The sequence below is a fragment of the Squalius cephalus genome (genome assembly GCF_949319135.1).
Source record: "Squalius cephalus genome assembly, chromosome: 15".
Classification (NCBI taxonomy): domain Eukaryota; kingdom Metazoa; phylum Chordata; class Actinopteri; order Cypriniformes; family Leuciscidae; genus Squalius; species Squalius cephalus.
In genome coordinates, this window is record NC_137136.1 from 19,124,879 (window position 1) to 19,149,008 (window position 24,130).

The following is a 24,130-nucleotide window of genomic DNA, read 5'->3' on the forward strand; positions in this document are numbered from 1 at the left end:
AGAGTAAAAATGTACTCATCATAATAGTTTTCTATAAAAAGTGTTTTAATTATATATGGTGCGGATCGCCCCCTCACTGTAATTTACCATGTTTAAATTACATGACCCGCAGTGTTTCACTAAATGTTAGAGACAATTCTTATGCTTATTGGCTGCCGCTTCTGTAGATGCTAGTAGCGTATTTGGTGATGTGAAAAATAGACAATGGACTCTAAATACACTGGTAAACTTCATAGATCATCCCTTCCTGAGTTTGAACTGGGGAGTTTTGTGTTACTGCCATCTATCTTGAACACACCACAACCTCTTGTCAGTTAATACAGATCCTATGAGCATGAAATGCAAAAATACACAAATCTGAGAAAATATGGGGGTGTCCCACATTACACATGGACTTGGTGAGTCATTAGGAACATCTAGTGCCCACAGTATGAATTTGGTACCTACACAGATTTCCTATCTTTGTGATTTGCCCACACACAGAGAGAATAATGTACATCTGTCATTGCATGTTACAGCAGAAATGTCTAATGTCTAAACTCTTAAGCTTCACATACCTCTTAAAGTCAATAGATTAATAGTCGTATTTTGTTTTTAGGTAGTAGTTTGATGTGACTAAATGCTGAACGGATTTTAAATGATCAGAAAATGTTTTATCAACAGTTCTTGCAGCTCAGGAAATGCTATTAGAGGAAAGGATCAATCAAAAATGAACATAAAATAATTATTTACTCACCCTCATGTCGTTCTATTCCAGTATGCAGGGTTTTTTTTTTTTTTTTTTGTGGAACACAAAAGTAGTTTTTGAGAATTCAATACAAGTCAAACGCCAAAATTTACCTAAAAAAACAAAAAGGTTGTGTCACGTATTGGTGCTGCAATGATCGCAAGATGCAGGAAATTCAATAACAAAGTCTTTACTTTAACATTACCACACAAATGTTACCGAACAAAGAATTGAGGAAACAATACACAGGCTTAAATACAGTGAGGCTGAAATACACAGTTAAAGAGGGAACTAAATGAACCACAGGTGAGCGTAATCAGTCACTAAGGAAACTAACTAGCAAACAGAAATCAGGCAAAGCAGAACAGGGAACAGAATGAAAACTACACCAAAACAGAAACATAGCTGCAAGCAGTGCAGCAAGCAATCCACCTTCTGCCACTAGGCGCGTGCGTTTCCATTACAGATTTGCGCAAAACTTTTGCGATTTTTTTTAAAATATCGATAAAAAACTACTGCGAAATGACGGCGTTTCCATTAACAGATGTTATGCGACTACAGCGTCGTTTTTTCCTCTCACCATAAGTCATTCCAAAAATCATGGCAATGGACGTTGGTAGGTTTATATATATCACAGCCACGTACCGCACTAGACATTATTATTATTAATGGAAGGAAACGTAGGCTTGTTATTCAAGCATTAATGGCAAGGAAAGACCCTTACTCACACCGGTCACCGTGATTTTGCCAAGTAAGACATGATCCTGGATCATAATATTTTGTTGATCCTGGAATAACATTCCTGTCCCAAAATTTAGTCCTTAACTTATTCCTACCCCTAAACCTAACCCTACCCATAACTTTTCCCTAAAATCAGAGGGAAATGATAGGTGAATAACACTGATGTTGAAGCACCTCACCCTGGGTCTAAGCCTAAACTTGACATAAACTGTAAACTTGTCCCTCAAATCTGATTGGTTGATTGGAAAGTTGTTCCAGGATCAACAAAGATGTTGATCCAGGAACATGTGGTATTTGGTGAAATCACGTTCACCTACTTACACAAACATATGAGGTGTTTCTGGGTGTTTCTCACTCATTTCTGCTTCGAGGTCTTGATTGTGGCACCTCTATGAGGTTTAGAATCCAGTATTCCTGTAATTATTTTGTCTTTTATGAATTTAATAAAGAACTCTGTCTCGTATTCTGTCCAAACACACCACGCCTTCTAAGTCAGGTGACCTGTAAATGCGCAAAAACTGTTTCCATTGCAGTTTTGCAAAATATTCCTTTTTCGAATTGCCTGAAAAAAAAAAAAAATCGCAAAAAAACTTTTTTGCGAAATTGACGTGTTTCCATTGAGCGTATTTCCAATTCGCAATTTCAATTTTCGCAATTTGAAGGGTAATGGAAACGCGGCTACTGACTCACAATAGTCACATTCATGTGATCAGCCTCCTACAATGAACACACAGCTGAGGTTTCATCAAAATCAGTCAATGTATGCAAAAGTTATAACACACTTCTTCCCTTTTCTCGCCATAAATTAGTTGCCTTCCTGTTGAGCTGGCGTACGACTATGACTATGAGTGCTTGTTTGGCCCGAAGAGATCTATAAGTGTATGAAGTTTGGTTACTGTAGGTGAAAAGGGACAAAAACAACCATATAAAAGGGTGCGCCACCCAAATTTCATCTTGAGAATTACAAAACAGGTAATGCATTCTGGGAAATGCAGAGTTCTTTTCTAGTTAAAAATGACATGAATGTCTTTAAATTTCAATTAATTTCAATTCTACTTCCTTACATTCAATTTCAATTCCATAACCTGTTGTGCGCCTCAATTCAAATTCAATTCTGAATGGTGCAAAACGCTGGTGTATAGAGACATGCTTAAAGGGGTCATCGGATGCCCATTTTCCACAAGTTGGGTATGATTCTTTAGGGTCTTCATGTAAAGTTTGTAACATACTTTGGTTAAAATTCCTCAATGGTTGAGTAAAACAACACCCTTTCACCTCCTCAAAAACAGCTCTGTTCACAGCGACCCGTTTCGGTGCATGTCTCTTTAAATGATAATGAGCAACTGCTCACCCCACCCTCTCTTCAGTGGGGCATGTTGACACAAGACATGTAAAGTGCTGCCTTGGCAGACAGTATACAAATGGCTGAGGGCAGAAATATGCTAATACGGGACAGTCCGTATTGTTCAGCAAATCCAAACGGCTTGATTCTTGAGAGTGTTTAGGCTTTTTGAGGATTAAAAAAGAAGGAGTTAATGGATTTCTTTCATTGTATGGTGGTTGTGTCCACACACAGCAAAGACACATTTATATGCAAACACCATATAAAAGTGTATTTTGCATCCGATGACCCCTTTAATATCCTAAAAAACAGCTTACAGCAAGTTCTTCAGATATTTGATATGAATCTGATGCATGTGTAAAACAGAAGTCCATTTCTGTTATCTGTGGTATGTCGTGTAGTGATTTGAGAGCTTGAGTTACATGAAGTTCAGCAGCTGGCATACTATCGGCAGCAGTGAGTAGCAGCCCTGTCGTGACCCCAGTTTAGGCCTGTCATGCTGCTAAATCGGACCTCAGATTAGCTCCACGCCTCTGAAATGACAGCTGTACCGGATACAGATCCATTTCGCAGGAATGAAGGTATGGAGGCTTCAGAGAGACAAGTGATAGTGGAAACAGTGAACTGTGCCAATAGGAAGAGTTTGATCCTAAGCAAGATACTGGAGACACTATCAACACACACTGTGTGCTTAATATAGCAACTGACATAGTGCAAGACATACCTCTCTCTCACTGCTCAAATATCACAGGCCTGTTACTCTGAGGGGCTTCAGAGAGGGTGTGCACCGACATCGCAGTCTGTTCTTCAGCTTGTACTCTTTCATTTCCCGCTCCTCTCTCTCTTTCTCTCTTCATCCCCCTCTTTAACCTGTCCTCCTGTCTCCCCCTCCAGTCTCTGTCCTTGGCAGAGCAGTGTGTGGTAATCCTATTACTCTTGTGTGAAAGCCAGCTGAGAGAAAGAGAGGGAGATGGAGAGAGAGGGAGAGTGGGAGAGAGGGATTGTCAGTTCTGTTATAGTGGTGAGCAGACAAAAAGCGCTTTAAACTATGGAACATGACCCTAAAGACTGAGGGAAGAATACAGAGAAGAGAGAGGAGGGGCACTAAAGGGAGATGATGAGATTCCTGACAGTTGGAGCGCCAAACTTGAAAATAAACATGTTCTTTGATGACAGAGCCCATTGACATGCTCTCTCGTCCTTTCACTCTCACACAGACACACAGATGGAGAAACGCAAGATAGGCCCATCTAAAACAGTTTAATTTTTCTTGTACATTTTCAAATTGTAATTCTTCATCTGTGATCATCAGTACACATATGGCTAAGTCTCCAGCAGAAATGCCTTCTTGTCTAATAACTAAAAAAATAAATAAAATATTCTGGCCATATGGCAACAGGTATGTTGTCTGCTGGACTTCTTTCTGTTTCTACAAAATTCTTATATCATGTTATTTGGTCATTTTTGGTTCAGCATATATAGCCTACACACTGACATGGCAGCATGTGAGAATAAGATTTTTTTTTTTAATCCCACATTTTCTACATTCGTCATTATGGAAAATTATATGAAATTTAAATAAAATGCTAAAAGAAATATAGTTTTTTTCATGCAACAACGTCAAGTAAATATTGGATGTCCAATGTACTCGACATTTGCATTCACTGAGCAGCATTTTGCATGGTGAAATAATCACAACGAGTTAAAGGATTGAATATGATTTCACTTTTCTAACTTTAGTTAGTGTGTAATGTTGCTGTTTGAGCATAAACAACATCTGCAAAGTTACAAGTTCAAAGCAAACATCACAAACCCTAAAATTGACATAAAGCCTGCCCCCGGAACACGATTTATAGATTATCAAGGCAGAATATGCTAATCAATGACTAGAAGATAACTACACATAAGCTACATAAATTCATCAACTAATCATTCAGAAATGTTGTCTACATGTTGTCACTTCTTCTCGAGTCTCTCCATGTTTGTTTGAACATAAAAGGCTAAAAGTTTGTGAAATTTTCAGTGTGTCTGTGTGAGGTAATCAAAGCTGCTAAGAATGAGCTCTTGAAGCTCCGCCCTCTGGGCCGGAAGCAGCAGCTTATTTGCATTTAAAGGGACATACACACAAAAACAGTGTGTTTTTGCTCTCCCTTAAAGGAACACGCTGACTTTTTGGGACTTTAGCTTAATCACCGTATCCCCCAGAGTTAGATAAGTCCATACATACCCTTTTCATCTCTGTGCATGCCGTAACTCTGTCTGACGCACCCACCGCTAGCCTAGCTTAGCACAAAGACTGGAGGTAAATGGCTCCAGCTAGCATACTGCTCCCAATAAGTGACAAAATAACGCCAACATTTTCCTATATACATTTTGTTATTTGTATAGTCACAGCGTGTACAAATAACAAGGTCACATGAGACACAGCCATCTTCTAACCGTATACATACTGGGAACTATATTCTCAGAAGGCGAAGCACTGCTACTTGGGCGGAGTGATTTGCTCGCAGCAGCTAAGAAGCTCTGTGGTGAGGAGCAGAGAGTTCACTCAGAGTTGGAGTAAATCACTCCGCAGAAGTAGCAGTGATTTGCAGTGTTGCCAGATGTACGATAATTATCGTATTTGTACGATAATTTTGACCTCTGTACGATGTACGATCAATAATGGAAAAAATCCTATAATGTACGATAATTTCAGAACTGTGTGACACTTCAAATGATGGTCGTTGTAATAGGACTTCTCATTGATCTAGCCGTGGATTCTACGTCTACCGGGGGAAGAACGTGTAGAGAGAGGGAGCGAGAGAGACCTTGCGTGTGTGTGCTAGAGTGCCTCACATAGACAGTAAAAGAAGGTGACTCACGAAGCGCATGTAATTAAGGAGCCAACCAATCAATTGTAAGTGCGGGCGGGCTTTTATCTATACTCCCGAATCGATAATTTTCTTCAAAATACGATAATTTTGAGCTTCTGGTACGATACTTGGACATTTCCAATCTGGCAACACTGGTGATTTGCCTTCTGAGAATATAGTTCCCAGTATGTATACGGTTAGAAGATGGTTGTGTCTCATGTGACCTTGTTATTTGTATACTCGTATAACTGTTATATTTGTATATTTGTATGTTATTTGGACTCGTTATTTTGTCACTTATAGGGAGCAGTATGTCAGACAGAGTTATGGCACGCACGGAGATGAAAAGGGTATGCATGGACTTATATAACTCTGGGGGATATGGTGGATAAGCTAAAGTCCTAAAAAGTCGGCGTGTTCCTTTAATAAGTGACAATTTTAACATGCTATAAAAAATATCTGTGGGGTATTTTGAGCTAAAACTTCACATACACACTCTGGGGACATCAGAGATTTATTTTACATCTTGTGAAAAGGGCATTATACCCCCCCTTTAAAGTGTAAGCTGCTTCATAAAAAAACATATTAAATACATGTTGTTCATCACTCATTTAATGACAATATTATGTTAAAAAATTACTAATTATGGTGTTAAACATATTATTAATTATTTTAGTTCGATTTTACTTAATTTTTAGTAATTCTTGTTTTTATTATTATTGATTAAAAAAAAGATATTTAATATTTTATGTGATCTAAATGTCCAGTATACTTAAATATAATTTGACATTAATTTTGTTCTTCCCAGAGAAAAACAAAACAAAACAGGATTAAAGTTATTTGAAATATTTGCTATATGCAGCAATTACATTTTTCATAATTAAACATTAATTGTTTTTTAAAGTTTTCTATTTCGTGAATTTAATTCTACCAATCTAATTTCTAAAGCGTTGGTCTCTCCTTCCATCCCTTGTTTTTGAGGAATCACTTCACTCTCTCTTGCTCAGTCTGACAGATCCATCACAATTGTGTGCTTCACTCCACTAGGAGGCCAAAAGATAAAGAGTAACAATGAGGCCCTCTTAAACAGAGTACTCTCTCTTTTACCGTCTACCTTGACAGTGCAAAGGCACTCATGGGTCTTATGAGTGTGCAATGCTAGTATGTATATTTTCAAATACCTCTGTACTCAGAGCTCTAATTTCTGAGAACAAGTGGTGTCACTTGGGACATGACTTAGTATTGTGAGAATGTACCTTCATTAGCAGCAAAATAGAGGGAGGAAGAGTGGCTGAACGGTGCAAGGGTGTTGGAAAGCATTGTATCACTCCAGCATCTGTCTGTCACTCCGATTTTAAATGCTGATCATCTCATAAAGAACAACAGGGAAATTGAGCTGGTGGGGTGGGGTAACAGAAGGGGGGGGGGGGTTTCCCCCATAATGCTGCAACTGAGTCACATGAGAGAAAATCACAGCATTACATTAAACAATGAAAAAACACTGACAAGGCCATTTCACAGAACGTGTTGCCATATCTAGCATTATTTCTTATTTTAAACTTAATCTCACAATCACTAGTAACACTTTATAATAAGGTCCCATTAGTTATCAGTAGTTAGCCTAATACATTAACTAAAATTAACTAACAATGAGCAATTCATTTATTACAGTATTTATTCATTTTTGTTAATATTAATTAATAAAAAAATACAATTGTTCATCCTTTGAATGTAACTCTGCACTCTTGCCTCATTTAGAATACGCGGTTCTATGAATATGCAAATTAGCCCCGCCTCCACTCACTCGCACCAGCTCAGAGATACACTTGTGATCACACGTTGACATGATTGGTTACAAGGTAGTTTGTGACGTCAGAAACACCAGAGATTTCAAACCGTGTTTTTGAGACTGCCTTTGGTTCACTGCAGTTTTAAGGAGAAAATACTCAGCAATGGTGTCTTATGCAGTTGCACATGGTTTGTCTTAAAGCATGTTAAAAACACCACATAGACATATAAACAACATTAAAAGCTTGATTTTCACCACAGGGGGACTTTAACAAATGCAGCTTTTAATTTAAAAAATGTATTAGTAAATGTAGAAATTACATTAAGATGAATCAATTCTTTAAAAATAATGTTTACGCTGAGGCGTAAACAGCTTCCATACACTAGCACAAATATACAATAGAGTAGGTGAATCCAAACTTTTGATTAGCGCTAAATGTTTTTCCAGTCACTCCAGCATTTTCCATGTTTGTGGAAGCCGGTAGACTTGGTGAAAGTGCTGTTGGTAACATAAACACAACTGCGGAGGTGAAGGTAAGTTGTGTGTGTCAATACATAAACACATAACGTATGAGAACAAGAAGAGTAAGGAACCTTTCTGAGAAACTGATTACCGTGAGTTTACTGTAACAGATTTGAAACAAAGAGATTAGGAGAGCAGAGGACGTGGAGGAAGAGAAGGTTGATGGTGCTAAATAACGGTGTGGATTAATAATACAAGTGATACAGTACAAGGATGAATAGGATGTATTGTGCTTTGGCAGAGAGATAAGATTTTGTTTGTTTTTGTGTTTAACTTCCCGATTTTATCAATGATATGAGCATCCCTCCTTCATCTTTTTTAAAATTTCCTTCAACGTGCAAATGCTGTTGAAGACATTTCAGCAAACTCAGAAATGGAGATAGACAGGTGAAGAGAGAAGTAGAAGAGTGTGAGACAGAGGAAATGAAATATATTGTATTTATTGTCTCTGTGGCCAAAGGAAATTGCCCATCCCAGTAACTGCTCTTGTTTTCTTTCCTAGGGGAAAGAAAACAGGGTGTCTCGGACAGATGTGACAGCACTGGATATTTCCAAAACACACACACACACACGTTCACACAGACTACAGCAACAGCAGAAACATTATGGAGCAGAGATGCTTATCTGAGGTACGTCTGTTTCCTGTGACCAGAAATGCCTGCTGACACTCTACAGCCTGACTAGCACAAATAACAACAAGAAGCACAATCATGAGAACCACTACAACACTCGTAACAGCTCAAAGCTCAGTAACAGCAGTTTCCTCTCAAAGGAAAGGGCAAATGATCAGGTTAAGGCTCATAAAACACAGGCCATCATGTCAGTCTTCTCTTTACCTTTCCATCACTAATTTGATGAATTGCTAAAAAAAACAAAAACAATAATCCAACCCATGCAGCAGTGTGTTATTCTCACAAATATTTTATGTTGGCCTGGCTGATATGACAGTCATCTTTGATTTATAGTGACGCCTAGTGGGAAAAATGCAGAATCATGAAAAGCAACATTATTAAAGATTACTCACAATTAGCCATTATAAATGAATTCTGTAAAAAAAAAAAAAAAAAAAAAAAAAAAAAAATTGTCTAATGATTACTGCAATTAGGTGAGAAGAATATGGCTGGTCATCTGATCTTTATATATATATATATTTTTTTTTTTTAATGTTTTTATTTATTTTTTATGTTTTTTTCTCAAAATGACTAAAAAAATATGAATATAATATTAATATACGTAATATTACGTGGGGCAACTTTAAATATATTTTGTGCCAACCCTCCTCAGTCCCTTGTTTTCTAGCAGTAGGATGTGCTAATCTAGAACAGGAGACATGCTACACTGCTCATGAGAGACACCACATTTACTCAAAAACTTTTCATGAGGGAGGGAAGGGGGTCCTTTTATGGTTCAGGTGCTCAGCTTTAAAACAGGATGTATATGCTTGAGCAGATGGATCACATTCAAATCATACAGGAAACAAACATACACACTTTCTCACACTGGCAGTGCCACTGCAATATTCTCATTCTCACTCATACTCATGCACATGCCAGCAGAATTCAATGGATTGTGGTCAATAGGCCATGCAATTCTGTGTTACTGGTAATCTTCATCTAATCATTGTAAGGAAAATAGAGGAAGAAAATTAGGAAGGTCATGTTATGTGTTTCTGATTGAATATTTAAAGGGACAGTTCACCCAAAAATTAGAATTCTGTCATTAATTACTCACCCTCATGTCATTCCAAATCCATAAGACTTTTGTTCATCTTTGGAACACATATTAAGATATATTTAAAGAAATCTGAGAAATTTCTGTCCCTCCATTGACAACTACGCAAATACCACTTTGACGCTTATAAAAGTTCATAAAGAGCATAAGTTCATAAAACTAATCCATAAAAATATGTCTCTTCAGAAAATTTAGACTAAACCACTCAATTCATATGGATTAGTTTTACGATCTCTTTATGAACTTTTTGAAGCGTCAAAGTGGTGGTTGCATAGCTGTCAGTGGAGGGACAGAAAGTTCTCAGATTTCATTAAATATATCTTAATTTGTGTTCTGAAGATTAATGTAAGTCTTACGGGTTTGGGACGACTTGAGGGTGAGTAAATGATGACAATTTTAATTTTTGGGTGAACTAACCCTTTAATACTTCTCATCTTCCCAGTGGCCTATAGATTTTAAACAGCCATTCCTGGGAGCCATGGATGAAATGTCCAATTTCATGAATTTATTCTGAAAATGTTTATGGCTCGTTCTTTACCTGTATCTATTAAGCTGTTATCTATATATCTATATCTATCTATATATAGTATAAAGGTATAGGGTAGATATAAATATACATGTTATAATATATATTTTATTAATGTAAATTTAAACAGAAAATGACTTGAACACACTTCTATGAATACATATTTTTCAGTGTGTGGACCAATTTTGTTTTAAAAAACGATTAAAAAACTCTTTATGCGGCAAATCAAAGTAAGTGTGGCGAGAAAAGGATCCCTTATGACTGTGTCGAGATCTTTAAAAAAAAAATTATCATAATTGATTTTATGAAAATTTGTATTCAGGTCAAATGTAGAAATAACCCTCTTGATAAAACGTCTTGATTCACGTCAAAATGAATGATATTCATGAAATTATATATATATATGTGTGTGTGTGTGTGTGTGTATATGTATATATATATATACACACTCACCTAAAGGATTATTAGGAACACCTGTTCAATTTCTCATTAATGCAATTATCTAATCAACCAATCACATGGCAGTTGCTTCAATGCATTTAGGGGTGTGGTCCTGGTCAAGACAATCTCCTGAACTCCAAACTGAATGTCAGAATGGGAAAGAAAGGTGATTTAAGCAATTTTGAGCGTGGCATGGTTGTTGGTGCCAGACGGGCCGGTCTGAGTATTTCACAATCTGCTCAGTTACTGGGATTTTCACGCACAACCATTTCTAAGGTTTACAAAGAATGGTGTGAAAAGGGAAAAACATCCAGTATGCAGCAGTCCTGTGGGCGAAAATGCCTTGTTGATGCTAGAGGTCAGAGGAGAATGGGCCGACTGATTCAAGCTGATAGAAGAGCAACTTTGACTGAAATAACCACTCGTTACAACCGAGGTATGCAGCAAAGCATTTGTGAAGCCACAACACGCACAACCTTGAGGCGGATGGGCTACAACAGCAGAAGACCCCACCAGGTACCACTCATCTCCACTACAAATAGGAAAAAGAGGCTACAATTTACACGAGCTCACCAAAATTGGACAGTTGAAGACTGGAAAAATGTTGCCTGGTCTGATGAGTCTCGATTTCTGTTGAGACATTCAGATGGTAGAGTCAGAATTTGGCGTAAACAGAATGAGAACATGGATCCATCATGCCTTGTTACCACTGTGCAGGCTGGTGGTGGTGGTGTAATGGTGTGGGGGATGTTTTCTTGGCACACTTTAGGCCCCTTAGTGCAAATTGGGCAACGTTTAAATGCCACGGCCTACCTGAGCATTGTTTCTGACCATGTCCATCCCTTTATGACCACCATGTACCCATCCTCTGATGGCTACTTCCAGCAGGATAATGCAACATGTCACAAAGCTCGAATCATTTCAAATTGGTTTCTTGAACATGACAATGAGTTCACTGTACTAAAATGGCCCCCACAGTCACCAGATCTCAACCCAATAGAGCATCTTTGGGATGTGGTGGAACGGGAGCTTCGCGCCCTGGATGTGCATCCCACAAATCTCCAGCTAGAATTCTGACCCTCAAAGACCTGTTAGTCTGCCTTTAAAATGTCCACCTCCACTCCATTTATTATCCTAAATTAGATGCACCTGTTTGAGGTCGTTAGCTGCATAAAGACACCTGTCCACCCCATACAATCAGTAAGAATCCAACTACTAACATGGCCAAGACCAAAGAGCTGTCCAAAGACACTAGAGACAAAATTGTACACCTCCACAAGGCTGGAAAGGGCTACGGGGAAATTGCCAAGCAGCTTGGTGAAAAAAGGTCCACTGTTGGAGCAATCATTAGAAAATGGAAGAAGCTAAACATGACTGTCAATCTCCCTCGGACTGGGGCTCCATGCAAGATCTCACCTCGTGGGGTCTCAATGATCCTAAGAAAGGTGAGAAATCAGCCCAGAACTACACGGGAGGAGCTGGTCAATAACCTGAAAAGAGCTGGGACCACCAATTCCAAGGTTACTGTTGGTAATACACTAAGACGTCATGGTTTGAAATCATGCATGGCACGGAAGGTTCCCCTGCTTAAACCAGCACATGTCAAGGCCCGTCTTAAGTTTGCCAATGACCATTTGGATGATCCAGAGGAGTCATGGGAGAAAGTCATGTGGTCAGATGAGACCAAAATTGAACTTTTTGGTCATAATTCCACTAAACGTGTTTGGAGGAAGAAGTACCATCCCAAGAACACCATCCCTACTGTGAAGCATGGGGGTGGTAGCATCATGCTTTGGGGGTGTTTTTCTGCACATGGGACATGGCGACTGCACTGTATTAAGGAGAGGATGACCGGGGCCATGTATTGCGAGATTTTGGGGAACAACCTCCTTCCCTCAGTTAGAGCATTGAAGATGGGTCGAGGCTGGGTCTTCCAACATGACAATGACCCGAAGCACACAGCCAGGATAACCAAGGAGTGGCTCTGTAAGAAGCATATCAAGGTTCTGGCGTGGCCTAGCCAGTCTCCAGACCTAAACCCAATAGAGAATCTTTGGAGGGAGCTCAAACTCCGTGTTTCTCAGCGACAGCCCAGAAACCTGACTGATCTAGAGAAGATCTGTGTGGAGGAGTGGGCCAAAATCCCTCCTGCAGTGTGTGCAAACCTGGTGAAAAACTACAGGAAACATTTGACCTCTGTAATTGCAAACAAAGGCTACTGTACCAAATATTAACATTGATTTTCTCAGGTGTTCAAATACTTATTTGCAGCTGTATCATACAAATAAATAGTTAAAAAATCATACATTGTGATTTCTGGATTTTTTTTTTTTAGATTATGTCTCTCACAGTGGACATGCACCTACGATGACAATTTCAGACCCCTCCATGATTTCTAAGTGGGAGAACTTGCAAAATAGCATTGTGTTCAAATACTTATTTTCCTCACTGTATATATATATATATATATATATATATATATATATATATATATATATATATATACACACACACACACATACATATATATATATATATATATATATATATATGAAGAGTTCAGATGCAGAAGCCTCTAAGTGCAATCTGAAATTTTCTTCTACACTGATCATTTTTATCAAGCTCGTATATTTAAGTTCAGTAGTTTCACTTAAATGACAATTAATAGGTCATTTTCATTGCCATTTAAGTGAAACTACTGAACTTAAATATACAAGCTTGATAAAAATTATCATTCTAGAAGAAAATTTCAGATTGCACTTAGAGGCTTCTGCATCTGAACTCTTCATATATATATATATATATATATATATATATATATTCCCAAGTGTTCATGTTGATGGTGTGTCCTCAAACTCATTATTTATACAAAATGGTGTCCCCCAGGGGTCCATTTTGGGTCCCATTTTATTTACTATTTATATAAATGATTTGTGTCAAAATGTAACAAATGCTAAGTGTCATTTTTATGCGGACGATACTGTTTTGTATTGTTCTGCTCCAGCCTTGACAAGTGCTATAGAGGATCTGCAATCTGCCTTTATAATTATTCAGAAGAATCTTCAGAAATTGAGACTTGTACTAAACTCTGATAAAACTAAAATGATGTGCTTTTCTAAATCAAGGAAAACAGAAAATGCTTGTCAAATCACTACATTAGATGAGAAAGTAATTGAACGAGTATCAGTCTATAAATATCTTGGTTTCCTTTTAGAAGAAAATTTGTCCTTCAAACAGCATATAGAGGGTCTAACAAAAAAATTAAGAGTAAAGTTGGGTTTCTATTATAGAAACAAAGGCTGTTTCTCTTTTAGTACGAGAAAAACACTTATACAAACAACATTTATGTCAATGCTGGATTATGGGGATATTTTATATATGCATGCAAACAAATCTTCTTTGAAAATGCTGGATTCAGTATATCATGCAGCACTAAGATTTGTGACTAATTCCAATTTTCGTACTCATCATTGCAACTTGTATGAGAGTGTTGGTTGGCCATCTCTGCACAATCGCAGGCTGGAACACTGGTATATTTTTCTTTTTAAGGCCATACTTTGTAAACTGCCTCCTTATTTATGTTCTCTTCTGACTCTTAAAGTGTCTACCAGGAAATGTAATCTTAGATCATATGGGCAAATCATGTATGATATCCCACGAACGCGAACTGTCTTCGGTGAAAGTGCTTTTAAAGTTTTTGCACCGTTTTCTTGGTATAAATTGCAGAATAAGCTCAAATTTGATTATTTACCGACAATGACACAATTTAAAATGAGGATAAAGAACTATTTGAGTACTAAATGCACATGTACTGTTACTGAGTGCTGCTGGTGAATATGTTGAGATGATGTTAAACTGCCAAAATGTATTTTTCTGTTAAATGTTTGTATATGTATTTTTAAATGGAACTATTATTCTGCCGTCTTGGCCAGGACTCCCTTGAAAAAGAGATTCTGAATCTCAATGGGATTATTTCCTGGTAAAATAAAGGTAAATAATAAATAAATATATATATATATATATATATATATGTGTGTGTGTGTGTGTGTGTGTGTGTGTGTGTGTGTGTGTGCGTGTCATTGACCCTTACACGTATAAAATGTTTCCACAATACATCTGTATTATGATACATAATTTTTGACATTTTGTTTTGATAGAAAATGTTTGAGTGGCCCTTAGAGTTCAGTCTTTGATCTTGCGGGATAAATTCCGGAAATCATTATTGCACTATTACCTCTCGATGGAGGTAGACAATTATCAGTAAATGAGAGACTAAGAGGGCTAATTAACTCGAAAAACACTTGTTGCTGACGTTCACTGGGACGATGACGCTGATTCTCAAGTTATCTGCAGCTCGTAGGACGCGGATGTGATGTCATCACGGACAGTGGCTATGGCGGTCTCCATAACGACGCCTCGTGCTGCAGTGACGCCAGCCCCGCTCGTGGTGAGGGGGCGTGACTCAGCCAATGCCCGGGCACCCCTCCCGCCCCATTCCCCTCCTTCCCCCGAACGTGTGGGCGGCCCCGTGCGGCAGCAGCGAGCGAAACACGACACCCGAGAGAGAGAGAGAGAGAGAGAGAGAGAGAGAGAGAGAGAGAGAGAGAGAGAGAGAGAGAGAGAAATGGGGGGGAGGAGACAGCGAGTAGTTTCAGACTAGGGAGAGTGGAGGAAGGAAAAAAAAGTCGGTGTGAAAGAGAGAATGGGAAACTGACTGATATACTGCGAATGGCGAGCCTCGGGAGAGCAGATGACAAACTAACACAAGGATAAAATGTTGCGAAAATCATCAACTGGGCACAAGAGCGCGCATATGTAACAGAGAGACTCTGAGTGCTGCTTCTCTGCCGTGTTGGGATTGTATCGATCGCTCCCGGGACAGACGGGAAAGCGCTGTTTCGGAACTCAGTTGCACCCCGTCCCGTCGCGCCAGTGGAAGTACTGAGCCGCTTTCCAAACTCAGCGCTGTCGTTCGGGGGGTTTGGAGGAATCGTGTAAAGAGGCCAGATATAGTAGGACGGGAGCAACAAGAGTGCTGAACATTGGACAAAAGTTTGGCCTTTTGGAGACGGGGGAGCGGGAGAGGCCGAGTCTCGCCACTGCTGAACTGACAACTTAACCCAGCTTGCTGTGTGTTAGGGGCAGATAACTTTCACCATGAAAACCCCGGGGGACTCGGGTAAGTTACCAGGCATTCATTATCAAGTGCTGCCACAACAACTTTGACTTGTGAGTTTGTTGAGCCAGTGCATCAAAAGTAAGGATTTTACATCAGCCTTATGTATCATTCAGTGTCAAAACTGATATATTAGTAAACTGACAACTGACTTTACTTACTTTTTAGAAAAGTTGACTGTTTTTCCAGGGCTTATTACTCTGACATTCCAACTGATTTACTGCTGATTTCTATTTTTTACATTATCAGGTTCATCTAATATATTTGTAACTCGTGAACTTGAAAGGCAGTTTTCACTAATAAATAATGCGGTTAATTTTCCATTCATTTAAATAGCCTAAAGTATAGTCTACTCTATACAATTAGTCGAGCTCAGCGTGTCCATTCTTGTAGTTCTAATGTTAACAAGTCCTCGAGTTTGCGGTTTTACTTTAAATAGTTACATTCAAACCTAATGAACGCTTCATTAGCCTACGGTTTCTTTCAGTCCTGTCCTGTCAGCGCAAAACGCACTAAACCTGTTGAATGGCTACTACTTTAAAACAGCAGCTTGTACTTTTGTCGTTCGTTGAAATATGTCGAAATCGATGTTGTGAATCCCTCACAAAATGTTAAGAGTTTTCTCCCCCAAAATGTTCCCCCTTGCACTCTGCGCGTGCCAGCTGTGTGCAGCTCAAGCGCGAGCTTTGAACCAGTAGCATGGCACATTCAAAATGGAAGCCCCGCTTTTCCACCGGGGTATTTAATAAAAGTTTTCACTACTTTGTTTATAACTAGACCACTTTACAGTCGGCCCTGCTTCTAGGCACTTTTAATATAGGCTTTAAAGCTTGTAAATTGCAGCGAAGCCTAATAATACAGAGCTGCGCACTAATTTCCCTTTAGGTGTTGGATCGCCTACTTTTATGATGAATGCTTTCCAGTAGTTTGAATTCACTTTAATGACTGTTAGCATACTTGCCGTAAGTATTCGTTTTGTAACATGTATCCACTTGTCCAGTATGTACTTGTGAAGTTGTTACTGTCCCGCCAACTACAGGAAGTTTCAGTAGCCGTGTTCAGGAGGCCTATTGTGGCATGTTTGGGAATCCATGTTGAGACACACACACACACACTCTCTCCCCCTCTCTCTCTCTCTCTCTCTTTCTCTCTCAATCACAATCAATTCTCTCACATCACGATTTTCTCAGCGGTCGTACCCCGCCACCCACGTTGCTCTAAGTTTAACGGACTTTTAACTATTACATTCCATCAACACTCGAGCGCGCGACGTCATAAACAAAAGTGCGCGCGCGAGATGCGTTGTAGTTTTGTCTCGCGCCGTAGACTGGGCTTTATGAAGTTCATCGTGCTCTGTGTGAAGTCTGAGTAGCACGTCATGGTCACTTTCACTTTTATAAACCCTGCCCTCCCCTCCCTTATAAGTTAAGCTTGTGTTTTTTCCCTCGACCCCAAATTTTTGTATTATGCAGTGTTGTAAATTGCAATTACTTTTGTGTATAATCTTTTAATTTAGTGAATGACGGGGTGATATCTTGGCAAAATGCAAATTATTTTATCTAAAATCCCTCTAGTCTAGTGCCAAACTTGCATTTTTTTAGTTTGTGAGTTTGAAACTGAAAGCCAGGTTTAGCCTAGCTAAAGCAATTTTCTTTAATAATATTAATAAATAATAATACTTATTGTCCTGTGTGTGCATTAAAACTCACTATAGTGCCAGTCATTTTAAATAGCCATGTAAATAGTGCTGACTAGCCCAGAATGTGTCCCACAAACCTGCAAGGATCATTCCTTTAAATTAATTTCAACTTAATCTTTTGGGAAGGGCCTGAAAGAAACATATTACCTCATAATTTCGTTATACGCTCTGATACCGATGTCAACACGTGAAAACCACATTTCACTTTCAGCTGTGATTCGTTTAGACAACATCGTCCAAACTTGGAGTGGAGTGCTATATGGAGTGCCCTATATGGAGTGCATTTTTAATTAAGCAAAGTGTGTAAAGTCAAAATTTTATGAAGGTTTAATGGTGACCTCTTGACCTTCTCTAATAGACCTAAATCGTGTCACACGTATGTATGTTGACTTTATGAATTTGAACGTCAGTAATTAAATGCAGAGACTGGATGCTTTAAGTCAGGTGGCAATAACTACTACAAGTACCTTGTGGTTTTATCAGTCTACGGCTGTGCAGGCCACATTCTGACCTCGATAGTTACGAGGTGAGCTCAGCTGCTGAGTATGCAAGAGAGCGAACGAGCAAGTGAGTGAGACGAAGATACAGTACTGAGTATAGGATGTGGTTTCCATGTGCTTCATTCTCTATCAGATTTTAGTATCTCTTCAGTCTGTGTTCTTACCTGCAAACACCCACAGCGGTATAAATTCGTAGTGCATTTCGGTGAGAGAGCATTTTCTCTGAAAGCCGTGGTTTGTTATGAGAACAGGAGGTGATGGCAGCGTCAGTATGGTGTGCATCCTGATAAAAGTCATGTGTGTGTCTGTCAGTCCTTAACACTGACACTATCGAAAGCATCAAAAAAGCTCTCGCCACATGAATCAAATTGGATAAGAGACACTGCTCTTATCACTTCCTCACTCTCTGACTGCCACTTTGCATGAATTCAGAGAATGATGCGCACCTCTTCAGACTTGTTTTCTTTTCCGGGTGGTGTGTGTGTCTGCACAAACAGGCATTAGCTGACCCTGGCTGATCTCATTTCCTCTGTAACATCTGAAAGTGTCTGTGGTTCAACTATGGTCTACCCATCAGGCCTCAGTGTGTATTTAGTACGGCATTATCCTAAATAGACTAACTCTGTAATTTGTGCGCTGTCTCATGAGATTGTTGCTAGTGAATAGTCAGTGGTCAAGATTGCAGCTTTAATTTGTAGTATTGCCTTATTTCTCATAGAGATAAGTTTTACCCATCAGTGTCAGAAATGTGTTCAATATTTTATTTTTTTTACCTTTGAGGTCATATACTCTGTGGCATCCTTAAAAAATTATGTTCACTTTAATCAATAAATTAAAATAAAATTTCAGTCTGAATAATTAAACAAGCTATTAACCATTAAAATATATTAATATCAGCTATTTGATATCAACTATTTTATGTGATAATATTACCAGTGCTAGAATAAAATATTAAGAACTATATCAGCAGATTGTCTGCCCAATCTCTAGTGTGATAGTTTAATAAACAAGAAGATAATAGCCTACATTTAGACAATATTGCCAGAGTGAATAATTCAAATACTCCGTCATAAAGAACTCCGCTCGCCCAATCATATTCTAATTGTAATTGTTGCATAAATACAATTAGGATATATCAAAACTAGTGGCCGACCGATACTGTTTTTTTTTTTATGGCCGATGTCAATATCTTAGAGAGCAGGGTGGCTGATATAAAGCCTGCATAATTTATATTTATTTTAATTAATATTTAATAAATTAGAAATAAATATTTAAAATAAATCATTAAAATAATGCTGCATATTTGCTGAATGTTGTCGGTAAATGAGAAAGTATTATAGCCTATTGTTTGCCTTTTACTAATAATATAAACGGTATATTTTTTCGCATACCGTTTACTTTCTTTGTTTAACAGTTTTATAACATATTAGATATGACTGTTAAACAGAGACCATAAAGTTTAAACTAATGAAGACTGATAATGTGACCGCTGTGTGATCTGGCGCGGCCGTTCTCAGTTCCGCCTGTCAAAATAAAAGTCCCGCTTCTAACACATCGGCCAATTAGAAAAACGTATAGGCCAATGGCAATATTTAAAAAAAATGGCTGTGGCGATATATCGGTCGACCACTGGCGATATATCGGTCGACCACTAATCAAAACTAATCACATTTTGACCTGATCTGACCTAAACTGACCTAGTTAATATCAAATCCTGGCTCAGTTTGTGTTTTGCTTTATTTTATTTAACATGTTTTTGTGAGTGTGTCATTGTCATGCTCACTGTTAGCCGGTTTTCTTGCAGTTGTAATAGATTGTTAATTTGGAATAATTAGCAGCCTTTTATTGCTCGTTCACATTGTCACACAGGAGACCATATGCTCTATTTTAGTCAGTGTTATGCAGCCGCCTCAGTTGTTCAGGTCTCTCTGGAACCAGTTCAACATCAGCAGGCACCTCTCTGTGTTTACATGCTTATGTATCCTGTTCGGCAGCATGTGCGTGTGTTTGTTCGAGACAATCAGCAAGCCAGCGTGTTTTGTATTTTTCCGCACTGCCTGGTTTCCCATCAGGCCCATCAAACGGTTGCTCCGTCATGCTATTTCTCTGAACACAATTGGAACGCCTGTAAATATCACTCACATTGGCAGGATTTTTCATTGACATTGATGTGTGAGACTGTATTAAACACTGCAGCGATACAGTTTGTACTTTTTTTTTTCTTACTCTGCTCGCCTTGGGAGAACTTGTACCTCGATTTGGGAGCATTGGGAATAAATGTTTCACTGGAAGTGTACGGATGGTGTGTTTCTAGGGACGAATGAGGTCCTTAGGGGTTGAATAGTATTTTGTTTGTTTTTACCCCTGGAGAACAATAATGGTGTGTCCACCATCAGGGGAGCACAGTGGTTTGTGTGTGTTTGCCATGTCAGTGGGTTACGGGGGCAGCGTAGAATACGAGCGAGAGCGTCCATGTGTTGGAGTCATTTATGGACTGACAGCAGCACAGAGGCCCCTGTGTATGATCGGGGGGAGGGGGGAACATGTGTGTGTGTGTGTGTGTGTGTGTGTGATATGACCCTGACCTCATGACCTTCCATAGCTGCACCCCTTAACCCTGCATTCCACAACACGCCCCTGCCCCCGTTGGTCACATGCCACGCAGCCAATGGCATGAGGGCCTGATGCCATCTCCTCAACCGCATATGAAACTCAAGAATAGCGTATGAACCACGTCAGCCTGGTTTCATTTCCTTATCTAATTTCCTAAATTCTTCTGTGTAATTCCTCATTTCTTCAAATCAGAAGTACTACAGATTTACAATATTTGATTAAGGTTCCAGTTCGCTTTAGTTAGTGAGGTCAAATGTCATCGCTCTTACTTTCCTTCCCTTCTGTTCTGTTCTTCCTCTTCGAGCATCTGGAGAATGTTAATCATACCAAGGCAAATGTGAGTTTAGTGCATTCTCTCTTTGTACCCACTTTTCTAGAACAAAAGATCAAGTTGATGATTGAAGTGTTGTGCAGAAAGAATAGTTTAACCGATGCTCTATTATGTGGTTGGATATTTGCATGTCTTTCACAATAGCATACCTCACATATCCGAAGAGCCTTCAGTAGGATGTTCATTAACATGACAAACCACTGAAGATGCTCTCAGAGGCCTATATGAAAGCATGTAAATCTGTCAGGGTGCTTATTTTTTGGTTTATTCTCATCAGTGCCTTTTGGTTTCCATTCAACCACAAACCAATTGATCATTGATTTTTCTACTTGCATTTGTAAGGATAAGTTTGTCGATTTTCAAACAGGGTTGTATTGTTACAATGTCATGTATCCCTGCACACAGACAAGTCGGATCGAGCCCAGTGCATTATGGATGTTGAAGTATCGCTATATTTTTAGCGAATGCCGCAGTCCTTTCCCCTTTTTCTTCAGACAAATTTTTTTTTTTAACACTTGCCTTATCTCTATTGACATTTTATTTGTAGCAAACAATACTTAAAGAAATGTTTTTTGACTGATGACAGTTTTGGCCGTTCATTTACACAACAACAGCGTTTTGGCGGCCTGAAAATACAAGCTTTTTGAAAACGGGTTTCAAAGTGCAATTCACGCATGCGTATTACGTGTTCGCGGGGTGTTTCTTGACAAAGTGACATCGCCAACTACTGACTTGGCATGCAAAACACAGCCTTTTTAGTCATTTTCGCAGATCTGTGTGAACGGGCATTATTTTGGCAACTTTTTTCCTTGTTGTCGTGAAAACACAGGCTGCCTTTAGTCCTGTCACCTATTTAATTTCTCAGTTGAACTAATCTGAAAAATCTGCTTTAACATCTAAACACTTACTAGCAATCGCTTCTTTGGCTGCACTTCCGGGATCAACATAAAAATGTTCCCAAGACTGCACAGAATAATAGCTAGCCTGAGAAATGCAATTCATTCAAAAACTAGAATAAAATACTTTTTAATTAATGATTTTTATGAAATTCTGTGTCTGTGAATGTTAATGTGTGCGTTTTATTGAAATGCTAAAGGTTAAGTGACCTTTTCTGCTGATTTTAAACACCTCTTTCCGACCACTGTTTACACTGACTTCATACTGCAGCTTTCCATTACACTTTCAGAGAAAACCTCCATTAGCCTTTTATTAGACTTGCACATAATTGCACTGTGCAGATAGATTTTGGACATCTGTTTTCACTCATTTAGGACGCTGCAGAAGAGACTCTTTCCTGTACACTACATATATAGTGAGCCATGTTCATTGATTTTAAATAATGGACAAAGTGTTGATATTGATGGATGTGCCATTGACAACCGATAATGGGGCAATCTTCTCATGGTTGAGCAAACACTCAACTCTGTTAACGCTGATACACATGCTCTCACACTGGTTTGTTTTGCAGAAAAAACGTGGACCTCCCACATTCCTGCTCAAAGCTTAAATCACTGCAGCCTGTGTGGCATTACTCATTCCAGGAAAAGCATTCTGCCAAACACACACATTCATTTACTCAAGCACTAACTCTCACACATCGAATCACATTCTTGGAAAAGCTCGCTTCTTTAGGCATTTCTGAACACGGATGCTTCAGACCTTGTTTTGAACACAAATAGTGTTCTACAGATGCGGTACACACACACACGTTTAACTTTTAGGTCTTGTCAGTCTTTTAACATGATTTTAAATCTTTTTCTCAGTAAGATTAAAGCTTCAACTGTGTTTTTGGACTGTGTTTCCCTCTGTCACGTTGTACTTAGTTGTTTTCCCCGAGACGTTTTGTGCTGCTCATTAGCGCTAAGCTGCTGTTGGATTGTTTGTGTGTGTGTGTGTGTGTGTGTGTGTTGGGAGGGAGAAATGTAATACAGGTAGTTTACAGAGGCTGCATTGTCATGAGCATGACTCAGTGCAACACCTGCATTGTGCGTATGTGTGCGTTTTTTTCTGAGTGCAGCGTCCAGTGACGTTGAGATGTTAAGTGCTGATTGTAAGCTCTTCAGATAAGATTAGGTGTGTTTTGCTCACAATACACTTTATATATGTGAGGCAGTTTCCTTTTTCTTTGTTATCCACCTTTGTTTCACTCCCCGTGAATCCCTGGGTGACTGTTAAAACGTGTTGGTTTTTGTTGTTGTGCTGCTACAAGGTGTGTGTAGGTCAGGTTTGCCTACATTGTGTGGCCCAGACGCCCCTTTTTAAGGATACTGATAGTTAAATTGTAAAAATAGGTTTATAAAATAAAAAGAATTTGGTTTAGTATTATAGATTTGAATGATTTTAATATTATAAATAAAAACTATAATAATAACTCCATAATGAAATCAATGAATGCATGTCAATAGAAAGTCTTCACAGTGATAGAAAAACAAAGAAAAAATGTAAGAACAAAGTTAAAATATTTATAAAGTAAGCTCAATAATGTTAGATTTTTTACATTTTAGAACTGCGAAAAGTTTTCTTTTAGCAGTAGTATTAGGGCTAATTTGTAGTATGCTTAATAAGAAAACAATAGATGTCTGTGGTATGACCTCATTTAGCTAAATGTAACAGTGTATGAGTTTGTGATTTAATGCTATTCAAATTAAAATAATAATGAAAGTCAGCGCATACACACTTTTATTCATTATATATACACACACACGCACTAAACCTGTGTGTGTTTGTGTGGTCAACTGCCGGGAATTCAAATGCTGTCTGGCGCCACTTTAACACCCCACCCCACCCCACCCCCTCTACTCCGTACCCCGTTCCCTTTCCTTCTCTTCTGAGGAATGCAAGATCATGTTCTCTCTCTCTCTCTCTCTCTCTCTCTCTCTCTCTCTCTCTCTCTCTCTCTCTCTCTCTCTCTCTGTCTGTTCTTCTTTTCATGTGTTTAGACCTGTTCAAGAGCTTACTGGAGTTTGTTTTGAACTTTGAACCAGTTTGTCACTGGCATTTACGGCACTCACTTTCTAATTCATCAGTTAGGGTGTGTATGTGTTTAGTCAAGGGATGGTCTGTGTGTGTGTGTGTGTGTGTGTGTGTGTGTGTGTGTGTGTGTGTGTGTGTGTGTGTGTGTGTGTGTGTGTGTGTGT

The 24,130-nt window shown here is 38.8% G+C and overlaps 1 protein-coding gene and 1 long non-coding RNA gene across 2 annotated transcripts in view; one reads left to right on the plus strand and one right to left on the minus strand.

Annotated features, from left to right (window-relative positions):
• Window positions 1–790: 790 nt before the first annotated feature.
• On the minus strand, window positions 791–16,985 carry LOC307172900. Its single transcript, XR_013823777.1, has 3 exons — window positions 16,812–16,985; window positions 3,535–3,761; window positions 791–3,400 (listed from the first exon to the last, which is right to left on the minus strand). It is a non-coding gene; the product is annotated as an uncharacterized lncRNA (long non-coding RNA).
• Window positions 15,205–24,130, plus strand: part of erfl3 (Ets2 repressor factor like 3) — a 42,186-nt gene continuing 33,260 nt past the window's right edge. The window contains exon 1 of the mRNA XM_079895645.1: window positions 15,205–15,853. Within this exon, the coding sequence (XP_079751771.1) occupies window positions 15,832–15,853 (22 nt within the window). The 5' untranslated portion in view covers window positions 15,205–15,831. The remainder of the gene's footprint in view (window positions 15,854–24,130) is intronic.